The sequence below is a fragment of the Glandiceps talaboti genome, chromosome 22, assembly GCF_964340395.1.
Source record: "Glandiceps talaboti chromosome 22, keGlaTala1.1, whole genome shotgun sequence".
NCBI classification, from domain to species: Eukaryota; Metazoa; Hemichordata; class Enteropneusta; family Spengelidae; genus Glandiceps; species Glandiceps talaboti.
Window position 1 is genome coordinate 18300074 of NC_135570.1, and position 18270 is coordinate 18318343.

General features: G+C 36.4%; 1 protein-coding gene across 1 annotated transcript in view; it reads left to right on the forward strand.

Moving 5' to 3' along the window:
- The window catches only part of LOC144451992 (5-phosphohydroxy-L-lysine phospho-lyase-like), a 191722-nt gene extending 177651 nt beyond the window's left edge, over positions 1 to 14071 (forward strand). Inside the window, exon 11 of the mRNA XM_078142954.1 lies at positions 13632 to 14071. Within this exon, the coding sequence (XP_077999080.1) occupies positions 13632 to 13953 (322 nt within the window). The 3' untranslated portion in view covers positions 13954 to 14071. The remainder of the gene's footprint in view (positions 1 to 13631) is intronic.
- The last annotated feature ends 4199 nt before the right edge of the window (positions 14072 to 18270 follow it).

An 18270-nucleotide genomic window follows, 5' to 3' on the forward strand; every position in this document is an offset into this window, starting at 1 on the left:
GAAGCCCCTAATGTCATATCAGTTGTTATCAGTTTTACTTGAACTGCTAATGCAAAGAATCCATCATGTTTTCTTTTTTCCTTTTTCATAAATGAACTTGCAATTGTAGTACAGAAATCTGGACACAGAGGTATTCAACTTACACCTGATTTAGTCAAATTATTTTGTCTATTTTTAGCTGACAATGTTGCCTTGTTTTCAGATAGCATTGTTGGACTTCAGAGATTGTTAAATGTTTTAAGTAGTTATTGCGACCGGTGAAAAATGTGTGTAAAGTTGTCTAAAACAAAAATTGCCGTCTTTAAAGCTAGAGGGTATATTTCACAGAAGGAGAATTGGGTTTTTAATGGATAAAAACTTGAAGTGGTCTGCTATTATAAATATCTTGAAATTTTACTGTCATGTAGACTGAAATGGGCTGAAGCAACTAAACTACTGGCACAATAGGGCAGAAAGGTTCTTTTTGCTACAATGAGAAAAGTGGGGGAAATCAAGCCATTGCCTTACAATGTTTTCAAAATATTTGATTCTATGATTTTACCAATTTTAATTTATAGTTCTGAGGTTTGGGGATTTCAATCCTACATATTACTTGAACGAGTTCAGTACCTTGCATGTAAAATTAGGAGTCTCTAACAGTGCACCAAATAGTGCCATTCTGGGAAAATGCGGAAGATACCCTATTTTCCTGCATACTGCAAAAAGGTGTATTAAGTATTGGGCCAAGTTAATTACTATGCCAAACTACAGGTACCCCAGAAAGTGTTATGATATGCTCCTAAATATTGAATATTCTAAAATGTAAATTCTCGATGCACTTGGGTGACTGAAGTTAAAAATTTATTGTTCTTGTGTAACTTGCAAGATGCCTGGCAAGTATAGGAAATAGGTGGTGTACAAAATTTTGTTGATGCTTTTAATATTAGATTTAGATCATATTTATTAAGTGTATGGCGTACTGACATTTCAGTGTTAGATAAATTAGATACATATAGAAATTTTAAGTTCTTGCTTCAACCAGAAAAATACTTTACAACAGTAAGAATTGCTAGTCATAGGACAATGCTAGCACGTTTTAGATGTTCGTCTCATTGTTTGTATATTGAGACAGGAAAAAGACAAGGTATTAATAGAGCTGACCATATTGTATACTTTGCAATTCAAATGAAATCGCAGACGAATACCATTTCCTATTGAAATGTCAATTTTTTGCAAACCATAGGTCAAAATACATCCTGCTATATTTTTATCAGCCGCGATTCTTTGAAAAGTTTACTCAACTGTTATCATCTGATCAATCAACTCAATTACAGAGACTAGCAGCCTTTATTTATCATCAGTAAATGTAAACACAGGAAGTTGTTTCTGGGCCATGTGTTCTAAATATAAACTGCTATACATTGAAAGTAGTTTAGCAATATGCCTAGTAAACAAAGTAGTAATCTACTGCCAGGTTTGAACTGCAGCGTGTACCACGAAGTCTCTGCTGGCGCGCTTTGATTTTGATAGTTTGATACAATATTCCTTCATCCTAAATAAGAATGAAAACTTCGTTGACACCATGCAAACGTCAAACTCTTTGTCGGACTTCGCAACAATAGCCCCTTTCCCTAACAATACTACGGCGGCCCACAGGTGACAGACGAAAACTAAATTTGTGCTATAAATAATTGATTTTTGAGGGCAAAATATTTAATAAAAGGATAACACTTTTATTTCATACGACAAAACATTAATTTCTTGGGTCAATATAGAAATATCAAAGCAAAAAACTACAATTTCTGTGACAAATAAATTCTTTTTACGGAGCAGAAAATTAATTTGCGAAACGAAAACTTTTATTCGTGTGGCCCAACCTTTATTTTCGAGTGATAACATTTAAGTTGCGGGATAAAATGTAAATGTCAAGCCGGAATATGAATTTAAGTCCCTTACAATCTTATACTCTGACTGCAGAAACAACATTTGTCACCATACAACCTCCTTTTCTAATCGACGAGATTTACTTAACACAGGATGCAACATTAATGTTTGGGGACGAAACATTAATACGCGAGGACAAAACTTTCTTTTTGCTCGACGGAAGTTGGACTGCATGACGGAAATTGATTATATATCCCACAATCCTCGGCACACTCTTGGCGGCTATTTCAACTTCGCGACCAGCACTATATCTGATCATGTCAAGTGGTAAACACATCAATTGTTTCCAGTGTATAATTTTTTTCTCTGCCTGCCTGCCTGTCTGTCTGTCTGTCTGTCTGTCTGTCTGTCTGTCTGTCTGTCTGTCTGTTCAATTCAATTCAATTCAATAAATTTATTATCCGGAAATTTGTCTTTCGGCTCAAAACACAATTTACAATCAATTTACACAAGTACAATATATACATATACATACAGTGAGTTTAAAAGGACTTTACAGTGAGTTTAAAATAGACACAGCTGTTGGAACGAACGATTTTTTAAAAAGGTTTTTCCTTGTAAGAGGCATTCTGTGACGGCGACCAGATGGGAGCTTTAATAGTGAAAGAATTATGCAAGGTGTGCATATAATCGTTGACTACTTTCTGGGCGTTCCTGTTAACTGCAGTATGATAATGACATGCCAGTGTTGTTTGACGACAGCCAATGATCTTCTCTGCTGTAATCACAATACGACAAAGTTTATTCTTGTTTTTAACCGTGAGATTACCATACCAAAAGATTATATTGAAAGTCAAAACACTTTCAATAATATATCTATACACTAATTGCAGCACGTTCTGACTGACATCGAATGACTTTAATTTCCTAAGGTGATATAGTCTCTGTTGAGCTTTTTTCGCAATATAGTCTGTGTTTTCGGCAAAAGAGAGCTTGCCATCGAGAATTGACCCAAGGTATTTGAAACTAGTAACAACTTCAACAGAGTCTCCATTCATTGATACAGGTGTAAATTGGTCAGTTACTTTATGTGCTACAACTAATATTTTGTTTTTGAAACATTCATTTCTAAAAAGCTGTCTTTACACCAATTCTTTAAAATATTCAGCTAAAGAGCTTCATCAAGTAACAGACCAACAAGTGCCATGTCATCGGCAAATTTAAACAGACAACTTATTGCAGAATTACATCTCATGTGATCAGTATAAATTGAAAATAATGTTGGTGACAACACGCAACCTTGGGAAGCACCAGCATTCAGTACAATTTGATCTAATCACCAACTTTCAATCACACGCAAAACATGTACTATCAAAAGGCCATGATGTATTGTGATGTATGCTCCCAATATAAGAAATTGATGTCAAAAATGAGATTTTCAATTTCCATGGGGATAATGGACTCCAACTTTTGAAAAGACAATTAATATAAGCACCAGTCCTTAAAAAGTTAAAATTGTGTTACAATACACATCAATGACGCTATTGTATATTTTCTCAGTTTAGTCGCCTGGTGGCGCTGTTCACGCTGCAAACTATAGCATCTTTTCTTGATTCTATTTATTGCTAAAATGAATACTTTGAAACCGACATTTTTCGATGTTTAGCCAAGTAAGCTTATTCTTCAATATATCATGAATTACTTAAGAGATGCCTCCTACATGCAATGAAATCAAAAGATTCCGTAAACAAAATCCCTTGGAAAAAAGGAAGTTTCATCAAGATCTATAATTGAGATTCACCCATTTGTTTTTATGTATTCATATCGTTTCTACTTTGCCCACGTTAACACACAACCAAAACTTTAAAAGGTACTTATAGGACGAAGTGTCATTTACAATGTACTGATTACTGGTTTTATTTATGGACATTGAAAAAACACTTTTTAATTGCTATGGATTCACGCGGCATTTTGACTTCTAAAACAAAACACGGGGGTGATTATTATGTTTGCGCGATTGTCATGTTGCAGGAACCCGTGCCATCAGATTTATTATACCCACATGTATGTCCTTCATCTCAAATGCCAAATGTTTACAAGATCTTTGTGGAACTTTAAAGCGTCCTCTTAATCATTGGGTTGGGTAATGTCACGGCTATTCATCACATAAGGCTACGGTTAGAATGTACGGCAGGGAGGAGGGGGGGGAAGAAAATATTTTGGTCAAAAGAATTTCGTAGGCCCCCCCATAATTTTCGTAACCCGCGACACATTTTAATATGTGTAATTATGACCCACCCCCACTTCCGTACAACTATATGGTACACTGCATTATAATAAAAGTGACAATCGACTTCAGCGTCCATACATTACAATATAAGATTTAAAATTTCATTACCCAAATAGATGCAACAAAATGTCTTACATTGGGCTGTAACCTACACTTTGAAATGCTTGGCCAGCAGGGTTTTTTCTTTCAATTTTGATTTGGGTAGAAACAGCATCACCCATGATAGCTTGTGGGGAGGGTATCGGAGGGGTTCCTCTCCCACAGTGTGCTTTAAATTTTTATGATAACGGATGATAAAGATAAGAAAGAGAGAGAGAGAGAGAGAGAGAGAGAGAGAGAGAGAGAGAGACGGACAGCCAGCCAGTCAGCCATACATACACACATACATACATACATACATACATAAACACATACAGCCAGTCAGAAGAGACAGACAGACAGAGATAGAGACAGGCAGACAGACATACAGAGGGGGAGACATACATACATACACACACATACAGCCAGACATACAGACAGAAGAGACAGACAGACATACAGACAGACAGAGATAGAGACAGGCAGACAGACAGACAGACAGACAGACAGGCAGGCAGGCAGGCAGAGAAAAAAATTATACACTGGAAACAATTGATGTGTTTACCACTTGACATGATCAGATATAGTGCTGGTCGCGAAGTTGAAATAGCCGCCAAGAGTGTGCCGAGGATTGTGGGATATATAATCAATTTCCGTCATGCAGTCCAACTTCCGTCAAGCAAAAAGAAAGTTTTGTCCTCGCGTATTAATGTTTCGTCCCCAAACATTAATGTTGCATCCTGTGTTAAGTAAATCTCGTCGATTAGAAAAGGAGGTTGTATGGTGACAAATGTTGTTTCTGCAGTCAGAGTATAAGATTGTAAGGGACTTAAATTCATATTCCGGCTTGACATTTACATTTTATCCCGCAACTTAAATGTTATCACTCGAAAATAAAGGTTGGGCCACACGAATAAAAGTTTTCGTTTCGCAAATTAATTTTCTGCGCCGTAAAAAGAATTTATTTGTCACAGAAATTGTAGTTTTTTGCTTTGATATTTCTATATTGACCCAAGAAATTAATGTTTTGTCGTATGAAATAAAAGTGTTATCCTTTTATTAAATATTTTGCCCTCAAAAATCAATTATTTATAGCACAAATTTAGTTTTCGTCTGTCACCTATGGGCCACCGTACAATACAGTGTATATGTGTGCCATTCACACATTGCACTCGCCCCCTTCATTTCTGTGATTTCGACAGGTACGGAATGCCGACATACCAATGGTGTCCCTTTTCAATGCATACCGACAATCCCTGGGTGACAATCGTCATACCACCCTATCATAACTCACAAAATGTTGTCAAAATTATCAGGGCCCAGGTTCTATGGGGGCCCGTTCTGGTCACAATTATGTAGTAATAATGAAACTACTGCCGTAATTAATATTATGTATTTCTTTAATTACTTAAATGTGTTTTGATTAATTTTATGTAGTCTTGAATTAATTGTATGCATTCCTGGAATTAATTTCATGTAGTCTAGAATTAACTTTATGTATGTGCCGAATTATTTTTATTTGTCCTGAATTAATTTTTTGTATGTGCTGAATTAATTTTGTGTATGTCCCAAATTAATTTTGCGTATGTGTCAAATTAATTTTGCTCCTACGATCCTTTGCGCGAGATTTCTTATTCAAAATGACGGCCCGCAGCTCGCAGTCGGTGGTGCTCAGCGGGTACGCGGGTTGTCATTCGAGAAAGGAATCAAGGAGGATTCTGCCAATTTTTGCTCAGCTGTTCGAGTTTTTCTGTCTCCCCTGAATTTAGGATCGACAGACGACCTAGAATAAATTTAGTGTCCAAGGTCAAACGAACATCCGGGTATTTATTACTGTAACCCTATGCATATATGATAACTAACATCCACGACCGAAATCTGGTCGTACGACCGGTCGTGCGTGTAGCGTAGGCATTGAAAACAGTGGTTCATTTTGGGCCGCAGATGTGCAGGGCCGTAGCCTGACCAAATTGCCAAGGGGGGCAGAACTTTGTCTTGGTGCAATCATGCATTTAAAATTTAGAAAAGTTCTAATTTACATAAATTTGCATACAATTTACATAATATATAATTTAGCATACGGAATTCAATATCATATGTAAGGTCAGAAAAAATAAAAAATGCTTGTCAACGGGTAACCTAACCCATCACATTGGGTTAGTAGGTCGATTTCATTTTTTTCACAATGCTTGACAAGGATAAAACAAACCATATATAAGGATAGCAAAATATTTCAGGTCGAGTTTAGATAGAACTTATTCAGTCATCTTGATACTATCTCATGCAATTTGTCTGCATAGCTACAGTTAGGAAATGTACACAATTTACGGTTAAACAAATGGTGTAGTTCCTCGCACCCTCTCTTCTCAAAAAATGTTAAGCCCCGCCAGTTGAAACTCAAGCATTATTTTAGCCACCCCTTCTGTCACATACACTATAGTGGAGATATAAAATCATATGGTACAATGATGCATTGGAAGGAGACAACTCCAAAGGTGAAAACAAATTGAAAATAAGATATTGTAGGAGGCCATTTAGAGCCATAAAATGCCATAGACATAATGAAATACCAGAATTGAAAAAATTATGCTATGCATTACATATTATCTGGAAGTGTATTTTGTTGTGGCAAAGCTGAAAGATAATATGTGGATGTGCACATGGTAAATGACTTCTCCTGAAGTTTAATTTCGTTCCAAAAAATCCCAAATAAAGAGCAAAACATTTCAAGACTTTCAGACTTTTGATGGCCCAATGGTCGTAAACTTTTGTTCAATTCTTTTTAGTGCACATTGGATATTGAATCTCAATTCATGCTTGTATGCAACACCAGAGCCAAGTAAACCACTGTATAAGATATTATATAATTTGGAATAGACTCAAATGTATATTGTTACATGTACTATTCAGAAAATATAAAGAAATATCCTTAATTTTGAAAAAAAAAATATGCGAAGCCCGCATGAGGATATATTGCCCATCACCAGAAAAAAATATATGGGTAGGACGAAGTCCGGAACGGGGACTTATGGCTTGGGTTCCGTCTGTCCGTGCATGCGTCCGTCCGTCCGTCCGCAGCCATTTCTTGGAGATGCCTGGACCGATTTTTTTCAAACTTGGTACAGGGGCAACATGCTATGGCATACATATGCACGTCAATTTGTTTTATGATACGATCCAATATGGCCGCCTAGCAACCATTTTGTTTGCGAATTTTCCCTGTCTAAAGCCATAACTCAGACATGCTTTAACAGATCTCATTCAAAGTTGGTATTAGGACAGTGTTCTAAGACATACATGTGTATATTCATTGTTGTCAAGATACGATCCAATATGGCCGCCTAGCAGCCATTTTGTTTGTGAATTTTCATGTCCAAAGCCATAACTCAGACATGCTTGAACAGATCTCATTCAAAGTTGGTATTAGGACAGTGTTCTATGACATACATGTGAATATCCATTTTCGTCGTGATACGATCCAATATGGCTGCCTGGCAGCCATTTTGTTTGTGAATTTTCCATGTCCAAAGCCATAACTCAGACATGGTTAAACAGATCTCATTCAAAGTTGGTATTAGGACAGCGTTCTATGACATACATGTGCATATCCATTTTCGTCGTGATACGATCCAATATGGCTGCCTGGCAGCCATTTTGTTTGTGAATTTTCCATGTCCAAAGCCATAACTCAGACTCCATTTTCATCGTGATATGATCCCCCATACCCAACCAATCCTTTATTGTTGGAGGCATATTCCATGTCCAACAAGCACACACAACATATAAGTCTGTTTGTTTTAGGTTCACAAATGTTGTTGCGTGATCAGAGTAGTGATAATTCCTTAAAACCCAATTATAGCGGGGACTATGTCATTCTCAATGACTTGTTCATTTTTTTCTGGCCTAATGTCGTATCTTTCAAAGTAGTTGCCAAAAAGATGTCACATTCAAAGTGAAAAAAAATGGATGGTGCTTTCTCAAATAAGTAACTCAACAAAATAATCATTTTCTTTACCCAACTCCCAAAACTGTTATGGCCTCGTTTATGTCGGAACCCAAGGTGAACTCAGTGAATTCTCCTTGTCATTATCATTATAATGGAAATTGAAGTTTGGATTTTGATGTCGAAGGTACAGCTCTGTTTACAAATTCAGGGCCATTCTTTCCATAGCAAATTGTCGTTTCAAAATGAATTGCGGAATAACGCTAGTGTCAGTGTGCAATGAGATACATTTGTTAATTATATCAAACAACATTTTAACCAAAGACAACGTCGAACACAATTATTGAAAGAATATCTTCAAATAGTGGATCTTAAACTGTGTACCTAGTTTGATAGTTTTTCAGGGCCACCAAATATTCCAAAAAGAGATCTGCCGTTTCATCAGTATGAAATGTTTTAATATAAGGAACAAGATGAAAATGAGATCGAGGGCATCTTCGGAGTCACTGCATTCAGCATAGCAGGCAACCTCACGTTGAACGACTTTTTCCGTCTTTTTTTGAGTTTCACTCGCTGACATTATAATTGCGACTTGCTATCTTCAAATGATGGAGACTTTCAAAACTACTGTTACTCGCAGAAAATGCAGAGTGCATGTGCGCACTTCCTTTGTACTTTCCCGCGCAAAGAATTTTTAATTTGCTGAAAAAAGTTACAATTTTTAACTGGACACATTTTAATTCAAAGTTAAGCTAACTTACAATAAATCTCAGGGGGCAGCTGCCCCCCCCCCCCCCCACTTGACCCCTATGACGGTCCTAATACAGAACAATGGCGTTATTATAGGAATTGGCGATATTCTTATAAAATCGGTAGCGATGTCATACCCCCTACATACATACAACACTGTGTTGTAATAATGTATGATGGGGGTATGTAGTCTGTAAGGTACGCCGTGACGGTGCGCCCTCAAACATCGGCCAACTAGTGAGAGGAGGCCGGTGAGGGCGAAACATCACGACGTATCTTACAGTATGACTATGACATCGCTACCGATTTTATAAGAATATCGCCAATCCCTATAATAACACCATTGTTCTGTATTAGGACCGTCATAGACAAGAATAAAACTATTTAGGAAAGGAATAACAGTTTACAAGCGACTGTGACTTGGACCTGGACGAAGGCGCTTGGAAATTTCAAAACACCAATAGGAACACTTGCGTTCCCTCTTCTTCCCATGGTAGAAAATTGCTGATATGCTTCAAGTGAGTGTTTTGACTATTCAACGAAGATGAAAGGCGCCCTCGTCCAGGTCCAAGTTGTATCGATGTTATTTTACGTGCTACTTGTATAAAATGGGAAGGTAGTCCCGTTGGATTGGGCCCTCCTCTCGCTAAGTCATCCAAAAGCAAAGACAAAGTCCCTGTGGCATCAAACATTCGAAACTTAACTTCATATAGATCGTCTGTCGATCCTAAATTCAGGGGAGACAGAAAAACTCAAACAACTGATTTTAGATTGAGCAAAAATTGGTAGTATCCTCCTTGATTCCTTTCTCGAATGACAAGCCGCCGAGCACCACTGCGGGCCACCATTTTGAATAAGGATTGTAGGGCCAAAATTAATTCGCGCAAAGGATTGTAGGGCCAAAATTAATTTGACACATACACAAAATTAATTCGGCACATGCACAAAATTAATTCAGCACATACATAAAATTAATTCGGCACATACACAAAATTAATTCGACACATACACAAAATTAATTCGGCACATACATAAAATTAATTCGACACGTACACAAAATTAATTCGGCACATACACAAAAATAATTCAGCACATACACAAAATTATTTCAGGACATACACAAAATTAATTATAGACTACATAAAATTAAGACCAGTATATAAAATTAATCGGAAACACATTTAATTAATTCAAGGGATACATGAAATTAATTACAGTGCATAAAATTAATCAAAACACATTTAATTAATTCAAGGAATACATAATATTAATTGCAGTCAATATAAAAATTGATTCTATTCGACATGAAATTAATTGAAAACACATTTAATTAATTCAAGGAGTGCATAATATTAATTGCAGTCATTATAGAAATTAATTCTAGACTACATTAAATTAATTCTAGCACATTTTACATAATTGTGACCAGAACGGGCCCCCATAAGGTTCAGCTTACAGAACAATCTCAAAGTGTTCACCACTTTCCGATGAATAAAGTATACTTCAGGCTGATTGAAAATGGTGAAATACAGTGAAGAGGGGTGTAGTTGTAGTATTTTTGTTTTTCACAGACACACGTTGAATGTTATGGATAGTAAAGCGAGAACATAGTTTTCATGAGGGACTGTAGTCTGGTTCCCAACACGTATTTCGATTAACTTTACAAGTACTTTATCTACATCGACGTCGTAGATGTCGATAGAGTACTTGTAAAGAAAGTTAATCGAAATACGGACATCGGGAACCAGACTAGAGGGACTGTTATCCGACTAAACTTTCTATTACGACGGCTTAGATTTTGAAAAGTCAAAGATTGTACTGTGAGGACACAATGCTACATATGAAGTGGTAGCCAATGGGAAAACATAGAAATATCGACTTAAAACCATAGCTCTAGGAACTAGACCACGGAGTCATGGTTTGGGCCATCTTTGGAACAATTATCCAGTACGTAGATGCAACAGCTCCATTAATCTACGGAGATCGTAGTCTGGTTCCCAACGTCCGTATTTCGATTAACTTTACAAGTACTCTCTCTACATTACAGTAATTACAACATTACATAACTTTTCTGGCAAATATCATTGACACGAAGTCTTCGTCGGCGAGCTTTGATTTTGATAGTTTGGTACAATTACAAATACATCGCAGTGCAGGTAGCAGTGACATTGTGCGACTGAGCGCAGATGGGTAGTATGAGTGGTTGTACGACCGTGTCGCAGATATCATTTTTGAGTCGCACATCCAAGTCGCAGATACCCTTGATAGACACGATTAAATAAATGAATAACCAGATAAACATACACATGCACTATCTTTGGTGTTCGTAATCACTCTTTACTTTAATGGCAGCCATATTGTAGTGAACAATCATGATTTGCCACATAACTCAAAAGGTTCATCCATAGCTAGAGACTACATTGAAGTGTCAAACTTTCTTTTGATATATTGACCTTTGACATTGACTCGGATCTTCTGGTTCATCTATCAAAATTCAGCAATTTTCTGCATTGGGATCAGACACTTTGTAGTATTTATTTGTGGCATCCAATTTCTTTTAAATAATGTCTCCATTCACATAGAAGTAAAGTACTTGTATTTGAGGGGGAGCTGTGTCCTCTACGAACGCTTATTTGTATAATAAATGGACAGACCCTCCACCAACACAACATGGACCCTCCACCAACACAACATAGACCCTCCACCTACACAACATGGACCCTCCACCAACACAACATGGACCCTCCACCAACACAACCTAGACCCTCCACCAACGCAACATGGACCCTCCACCAACGCAACATGGACCCTCCACCAACGCAACATGGACCCTCCACCAACGCAACATGGACCCTCCACCAACACAACATAGACCCTCCACCAACACAACATGGAATGATAAATAGTATGGTTGAATTGAAGCGATGCCTTGAATAAGTTGTATGTTTGATTGATCAGTGTTGACAATATTGCTCAATACATTGGTTAACGTAGAGGGTTGCAAAGGGACAGGCGGCAAAATGACCAGCTGCAATGGGCTGAAGGGGGAACAAAGAGGTGGGGCAACAGGTTCAAAAACTATATAATAGGTATTTATAATCAAATGTTAGGGAGTGTCCAGTTCTTACTGGGGGTGGGGGAGGGGGCTAAACAAAAATTTCACAATTTTCTAGGGGGGGGGGGGGGGGGTCATGGAAAAAACACGTGATTATTTAATGCAACATAAATCAACCTGCAATTCTGCCACTTCTCAAAGTAACTTTTCCGTGAAGATGTGCAAGACTTGTTTCACAATCACAATCACAATCACTATCAGTGTTATCATAAGTACATGAATGTCCTGGGCTGTCAGTATCACAATTGTCTCCATCACTGCCTAGAACATGCATTACAGAAGTGTCACTTTCATCAGTCTCAGAGTCACTACTACCTGTTTCACTCATGTTTTGCTCATTTGCAGTCATTTTTCTTGATCTAAATTCTAGTGTTCCTACCATGTGAGTGGATATTTTGTCTAATTTTTTTCTTTTTAATTTTCTCTGTTTTGGTAATTTATGCTCATCAAGATATGTATCTAACTCTTTCACTTTCAGTTTTTCAAGAGTTCCACTCAAGAACAACTTCAACCAGTCATAGTCATTATATTTCGTTTTCTCTTTTTTTCTGTTGCTCTCCCCGATGTCTGGATCTGATTTTACTCTCTCCAGATTTTTCAGATGTTCAATGTAGTTTTTGACAACACTTATGCTGACAATATATTTCTCTGCAAAACGAGATATAGCAATTGCATCATGTAATTGTTTATGTTGGCACTGGGTTGGAAGTCATCTACAGTTTGGTTAGTGTTTGCGAAATCACCTAATACTGGAAATATATATCAGTCAAAGTATAACAAGCAAAAATGTTGATAGTTGAATTACTTCAGTTTTTGACTATTCTTTCCAACAATAAAAAATGTTCACATTTATACTTCCATTGTTAACAAGCTGAGCAACACAAACTGGCATCGGAACTAAAGTTGTATTCAATACGTATCTAAAAAGTAAAACAGTTGTGTGAAGTATTTAAAGTATATACCCGCATTGCCCAATGGAAATATGGTGTTCTTGTCATTGTGCATGAAATGGTTATCTCCTTTTTTAAGCATAATGATTTAACCTGTAAAAGTTTATACACTTTATAAGTTATTTAGGAGTATTTATTTTTTTAAAGCACAACTGAACAACAGTTCAGAAGTTCAATGGCTATAGGCATGGTGATGAAGCTGTGTTTGTGTGTGTGGGGTTTTTTTTTGTAATTGTATAGACAGACAGACAGACACATACATACATACATACATACATACATGTACATACATACATACATACATACATACATACACACACACACATACTTACATACATACATACATACATACATGTATATACATTGTGTATGTATAATGTGTTTGTGTATGTGTGTAAGTCTATGGGGACATGGAAAAAAATCAAGAATTTGCAGGGGGGCCCATCAATTTTTTTTAAAGCTTTTGTAGGGGGGGGGATAATACAGCAGGAAAAGGGGAAATCCTCCGGGGTCCCCCTGGAAGTAAAATCTGGACACTCCCTTATGATTATGTAGATGTTAGTAATACTAAATCAGATACCGTGATTTATACATAAGTATTCATAATAACAAATTATTACAGTTGTTTTCATTTCATTTCAGAATGAAAGAGGACCACATTCTGATATCCAACATTGGACCAGATAAAAATGTTCTCAAAATTGAACCTCCGCTGTGTTTTACTGTGGATAATGCCACACAGCTTATTGATACACTAGATATGGTATTGACTGAAATAGAATGTCAACAGGGTTTGGTATCAGACACTACTAGACAGGACTGTGCAAGTGTCTCTGGCTTTGTACCCCTGGACATAATTAGTGGAGAAAGTAATCCAAACAACCCAAACAAAAGAAAACAAGGAACAGCAGCTGATAAGGAGGTTTCAGCCAAGAAAACTAAATCGAATAATGACATGGACTAATTTAGTCCAATAAAGTTATCAACTGAAGGCTGCATGGATAACAATATAAGCCAATCACTGAAGGCTGTGTGTTATATAATATGATATAAGCCAATCACTGAAGGCTGTATGTGTTATATAATATGATATAAGCCAATCACTGAAGGCTGTATGTGTTATATAATATGATATAAGCCAATCACTGAAGGCTGTATGTGTTATATAATATGATATAAGCCAATCACTGAAGGCTGTATGTGTTATATAATATGATATAAGCCAATCACTGAAGGCTGTATGTGTTATGTAATATGATATAAGCCAATCATTGAAGGCTGTATGTGTTATATAATATGATATAAGCCAATCACTGAAGGCTGTATGTGTAATATAATATGATAATGATATAAGCCAATCACTGAAGGCTGTATGTGTTATATAATATGATATAAGCCAATCACTGAAGGCTGTGTGTTATATAATGTGATATAAGCCAATCACTCAAGGCTGTGTGTGTTATATAATATGATATAAGCCAATCACTCAAGGCTGTGTGTGTTATATAATATGATACAAGCCAATCAATGAAGGCTATGTGTGTTATGTAATATGATATAAGCCAATCATTGAAGGCTGTATGTTTTATATGATATGATATAAGCCAATCACTGAAGGCTGTGTGTGTTATATGATATGATATAAGCCAATCACTGAAGGCTGTGTGTTTTATAATATGATACAAGCCAATCACAGAAGGCTTTATGTGTTATATAATATCTTATAAGCCAATCACTGAAGGCTGTATGTGTTATATAATACAATATAAGCCAATCACTAAAGGCTATGTGTTATAATACATTCTGTATTGTAGGAAATACAGTAAACCTTGAAACTTTTGCTTATTTCGCTACAAAACAAAAACACGAAACTAACTAGTGACTAAAATGCCTTCTTCTATATGAACAACAATGTACCAGTTTGGTAATTAGTAGAATTTGGTCTTGTGGGAATTAGCTGAAGACTGTAAAATTAGAAACGTTTCAAGTAGTGAAAATATCTAGGTTTACAGTATAACAAATGGTATGTACCATCTGAAGGTGATTAATCAAGCTATAAAAAAAGTTTTCATCGTGACTATGGTAAACATACCCAGTGTCATGTTGAGTACTGGTTATAAGGTAGACTTTCCACCATGTACATTTTATTTATTGTATTTAAAGCATTGTACTCCCAATTCTGATTCTGATAATTGTATTGTATTCTGTTGTACTTTGCTGTCCATCATTGAAGTTTTAACTTTATTTACTGTTCCAGTAGTAAATTACTGGCCTCCTTGTGATACTGCACATTCTTTTTTCACTGTGTTTTACCCAATATTAAAACAAAATGTGTCTCATATCAAGAACTAGTATTTAATTATAATGGTAATAATGAGTTTGTATTTTTATTAAAGTGGTCATGTGGATGAGGATTTGTATTTATTTTGGATTTTTATCACAACTGAACTGATAAGGTTGAGTAGTGCTATAGGCATGGCAAAGCTTGTCTGTGTGTGTGTGTGTGTGTGTGTGTGTGTGTGTCTATCACCATTTTGTAAAAAATGGCGCTCAATTCAAACGAAATTTGGCAGGCGTGATCGGTAGGGTAATGGCAAGAACTGGTTAGTTTTGGTAAACCACCATGACTATTAATGAGCAATTTACGTAATGGTTTGCGGTAATTAGGCTATATTTCAAGAATGCGCGCTTCAAAATCATTATAACTTGGTACATACATTTGCAATACCAAAGTGCATCTGTCCTGAAAATATTATTGATTTGGCTTTTAGTTTTAATAATTTATTGGCGTATTTTGGTTATTATATGTGGTAGCCACACAAAAGAAAGTTGTTGTTTATGGTCAGGAAATGTTGCCTAAAGTGGTGTGACGATGCAAATTTTTTTGTTAATTGTTCATGATTAGTTGTGCAGTTGTCTTCCCTGATGTAGCAATTAATGTAGGGAGAGTTGTTTTGTGTTTTCCCTTGGATCTGCACTCTGCATTGGCTGGACAAACACGAGAAAGAAGAAGATCGAAGCTGGGTATTTAAGTGATGTATTATATTGACCTCAAACCCTCTCCTTTTTACATAGTCCTGCTTGCATACGGAGGAATTCGGGACTCGATTCTGACAATTAGAGTCAAGTCAGTAATATTATTACTATTGTATTATTATTATAGTATTGTATTGTATTGTATTGTATTGTGTTTACTATACCATGCTTTCCACAGCATGTTGTTAAGTAATAAAGTTATTAATATTATTATTAGTAATACAGACTCGTGCACCGTCATGTAAGCAGGACTACTTTTTACAGTGTTCTTTTCCGATTTCTCCAAATAACACACTACCGCTGTTTGTTTCAATTGCAAGGCTTGTAATCGTATATCTAGCTCGGTATCTCAGGAAATAAATACAATCTCACATATTTATCAAGTGTAATAATCTATGATTTATACCGAAATGTATGTGGTCAAAATATGGAAAACAGACCTCGCCTAGCCTACGAAGAAAATTTCGCTTTGCTTGATTGTAATATTCTCAAACATTATCGTCCAGTTTGCAATCTGCCTTTTTATCGAAAGTTCTGGAATGCATTGTTGCTATCAGACTAAAAGCCCACATCGCTTCAAATTCCTTAGACTAACATTTACAATCGGCTTACAAACCTGGTCATTCTACTGAGACTGTACAGGTGTCGGGCTCGGTCCTTGGCCCGATTTTGTTCAGTGTTTACACATCTCGTTTGGGCGATGATGTGGTTCCTAGTGTGGTTAATATTACCATGTCTACGCCGATTACATGCCATTCCCTCGTGCAAATTACGATGATACAGTTAGAAATTGTGAATCATGTATTTCTGATGGTCAGAGCTTTGATGTCCTCTAATTTCCAAAGAGCCTTGGAGTCATCCTTGACTCTTGTCGCACTATGAAGTCTCATGTTGGTCAGATTTGTTGTTCTTCTATGTCTCATATTCGGCGAAATGCTCTTGTTCGCAAATATCTGTCTAGGTTTGCCACTGAACAACTAGTTCATTCGCTTGTTTCCTCTCGCTTTGATTTGCGCAATTCATTGTTACATGGTATACCTCAGTACTCTATAAATCGCATTCGCTGCAACATGTACAAAATGTTGCAGCCAGAATGATTTCCCGTTCGAAGCGTCATATTACTGCACTTCTACAGGAATTACATTGGTTGCCTGTACGTCAAGATTTTAGTTATCACTTTTTAAATGTCTTCATGGTTCTGGTCCTTCGTCTTAGTAAGTTGGCCAGTCTCTATGTCCTAGAGCGTAGTCTACGTTCCGTTGATTATTTTAACCTTAGTACCGTTACAGCTAGGGGAAAAAAAGCATGGGCAAGACGGAGCTTTCAGTATGGAATGCTCTCCCTCTCCAAATCCGTCGTTGTAACAATATTTATGTTTTTAAACGCATGCTGAAAACTCATCGTTTTAAACTTGCCTTCTTTTAGATTTGGAATTTTGCTTTTATATAGTTTTTTTGGGTTGTTTTGTATTTTAAGCAGTTCTGATCACTGCCTCTGAGGATTTTAGCATAACAAAAGATTTTATTATTATTTATTATTTATTACATATAATGATCTCATCAGTGACATGCAAATTAGGTGTACAAATGTGAATTTTGGTCAAAAACATATCTCAAAATGCTTGGTTAATGAGACTGAAATTTGGTGAGATGTTTCTAGAATTGTTATTCTGCAGATTTTCTGCAAAATATTTGACACAATTGGCACTAGCAACCATGACTACGCCCTTAGCAACAACCAAATGCCAGTATATTTGCTAAAATAACAGCATAAACTGGTAGGCAAGTCGGAGTAAACATTCAAAAAATACATGCAAATATCCCTAGCAACCATGACCACTCCCATAGAAATAGCCAAACGGATGTGACCTTTACAAAGGTAACAATAGGGATTTTTAGATAAGTGAACAAATATTTGAAAAGTGTATGCAAATATGCCTAGCATGAAGACCACGCCCATGGCAACAGCCAATGATCACATATATTGCATAGATAACAGGGATTAATAGAGAAGTGAATAAACATTCAACAAATCTATGTAAATATACAAAGCAACAAGACCACACCCATAGCCACAAACAATAATCATGTATATTGCAAAGATAACAACAGAGATTAATAGACTAATGAATAAAACATTCGAAAAATGTATGCAAAAATAATTAGCAACAAGACCATGCCGATAACAACAACCCGATTATCACGTATATTGCAAAGATAACAACAGGGTTACTGTCATACTAATT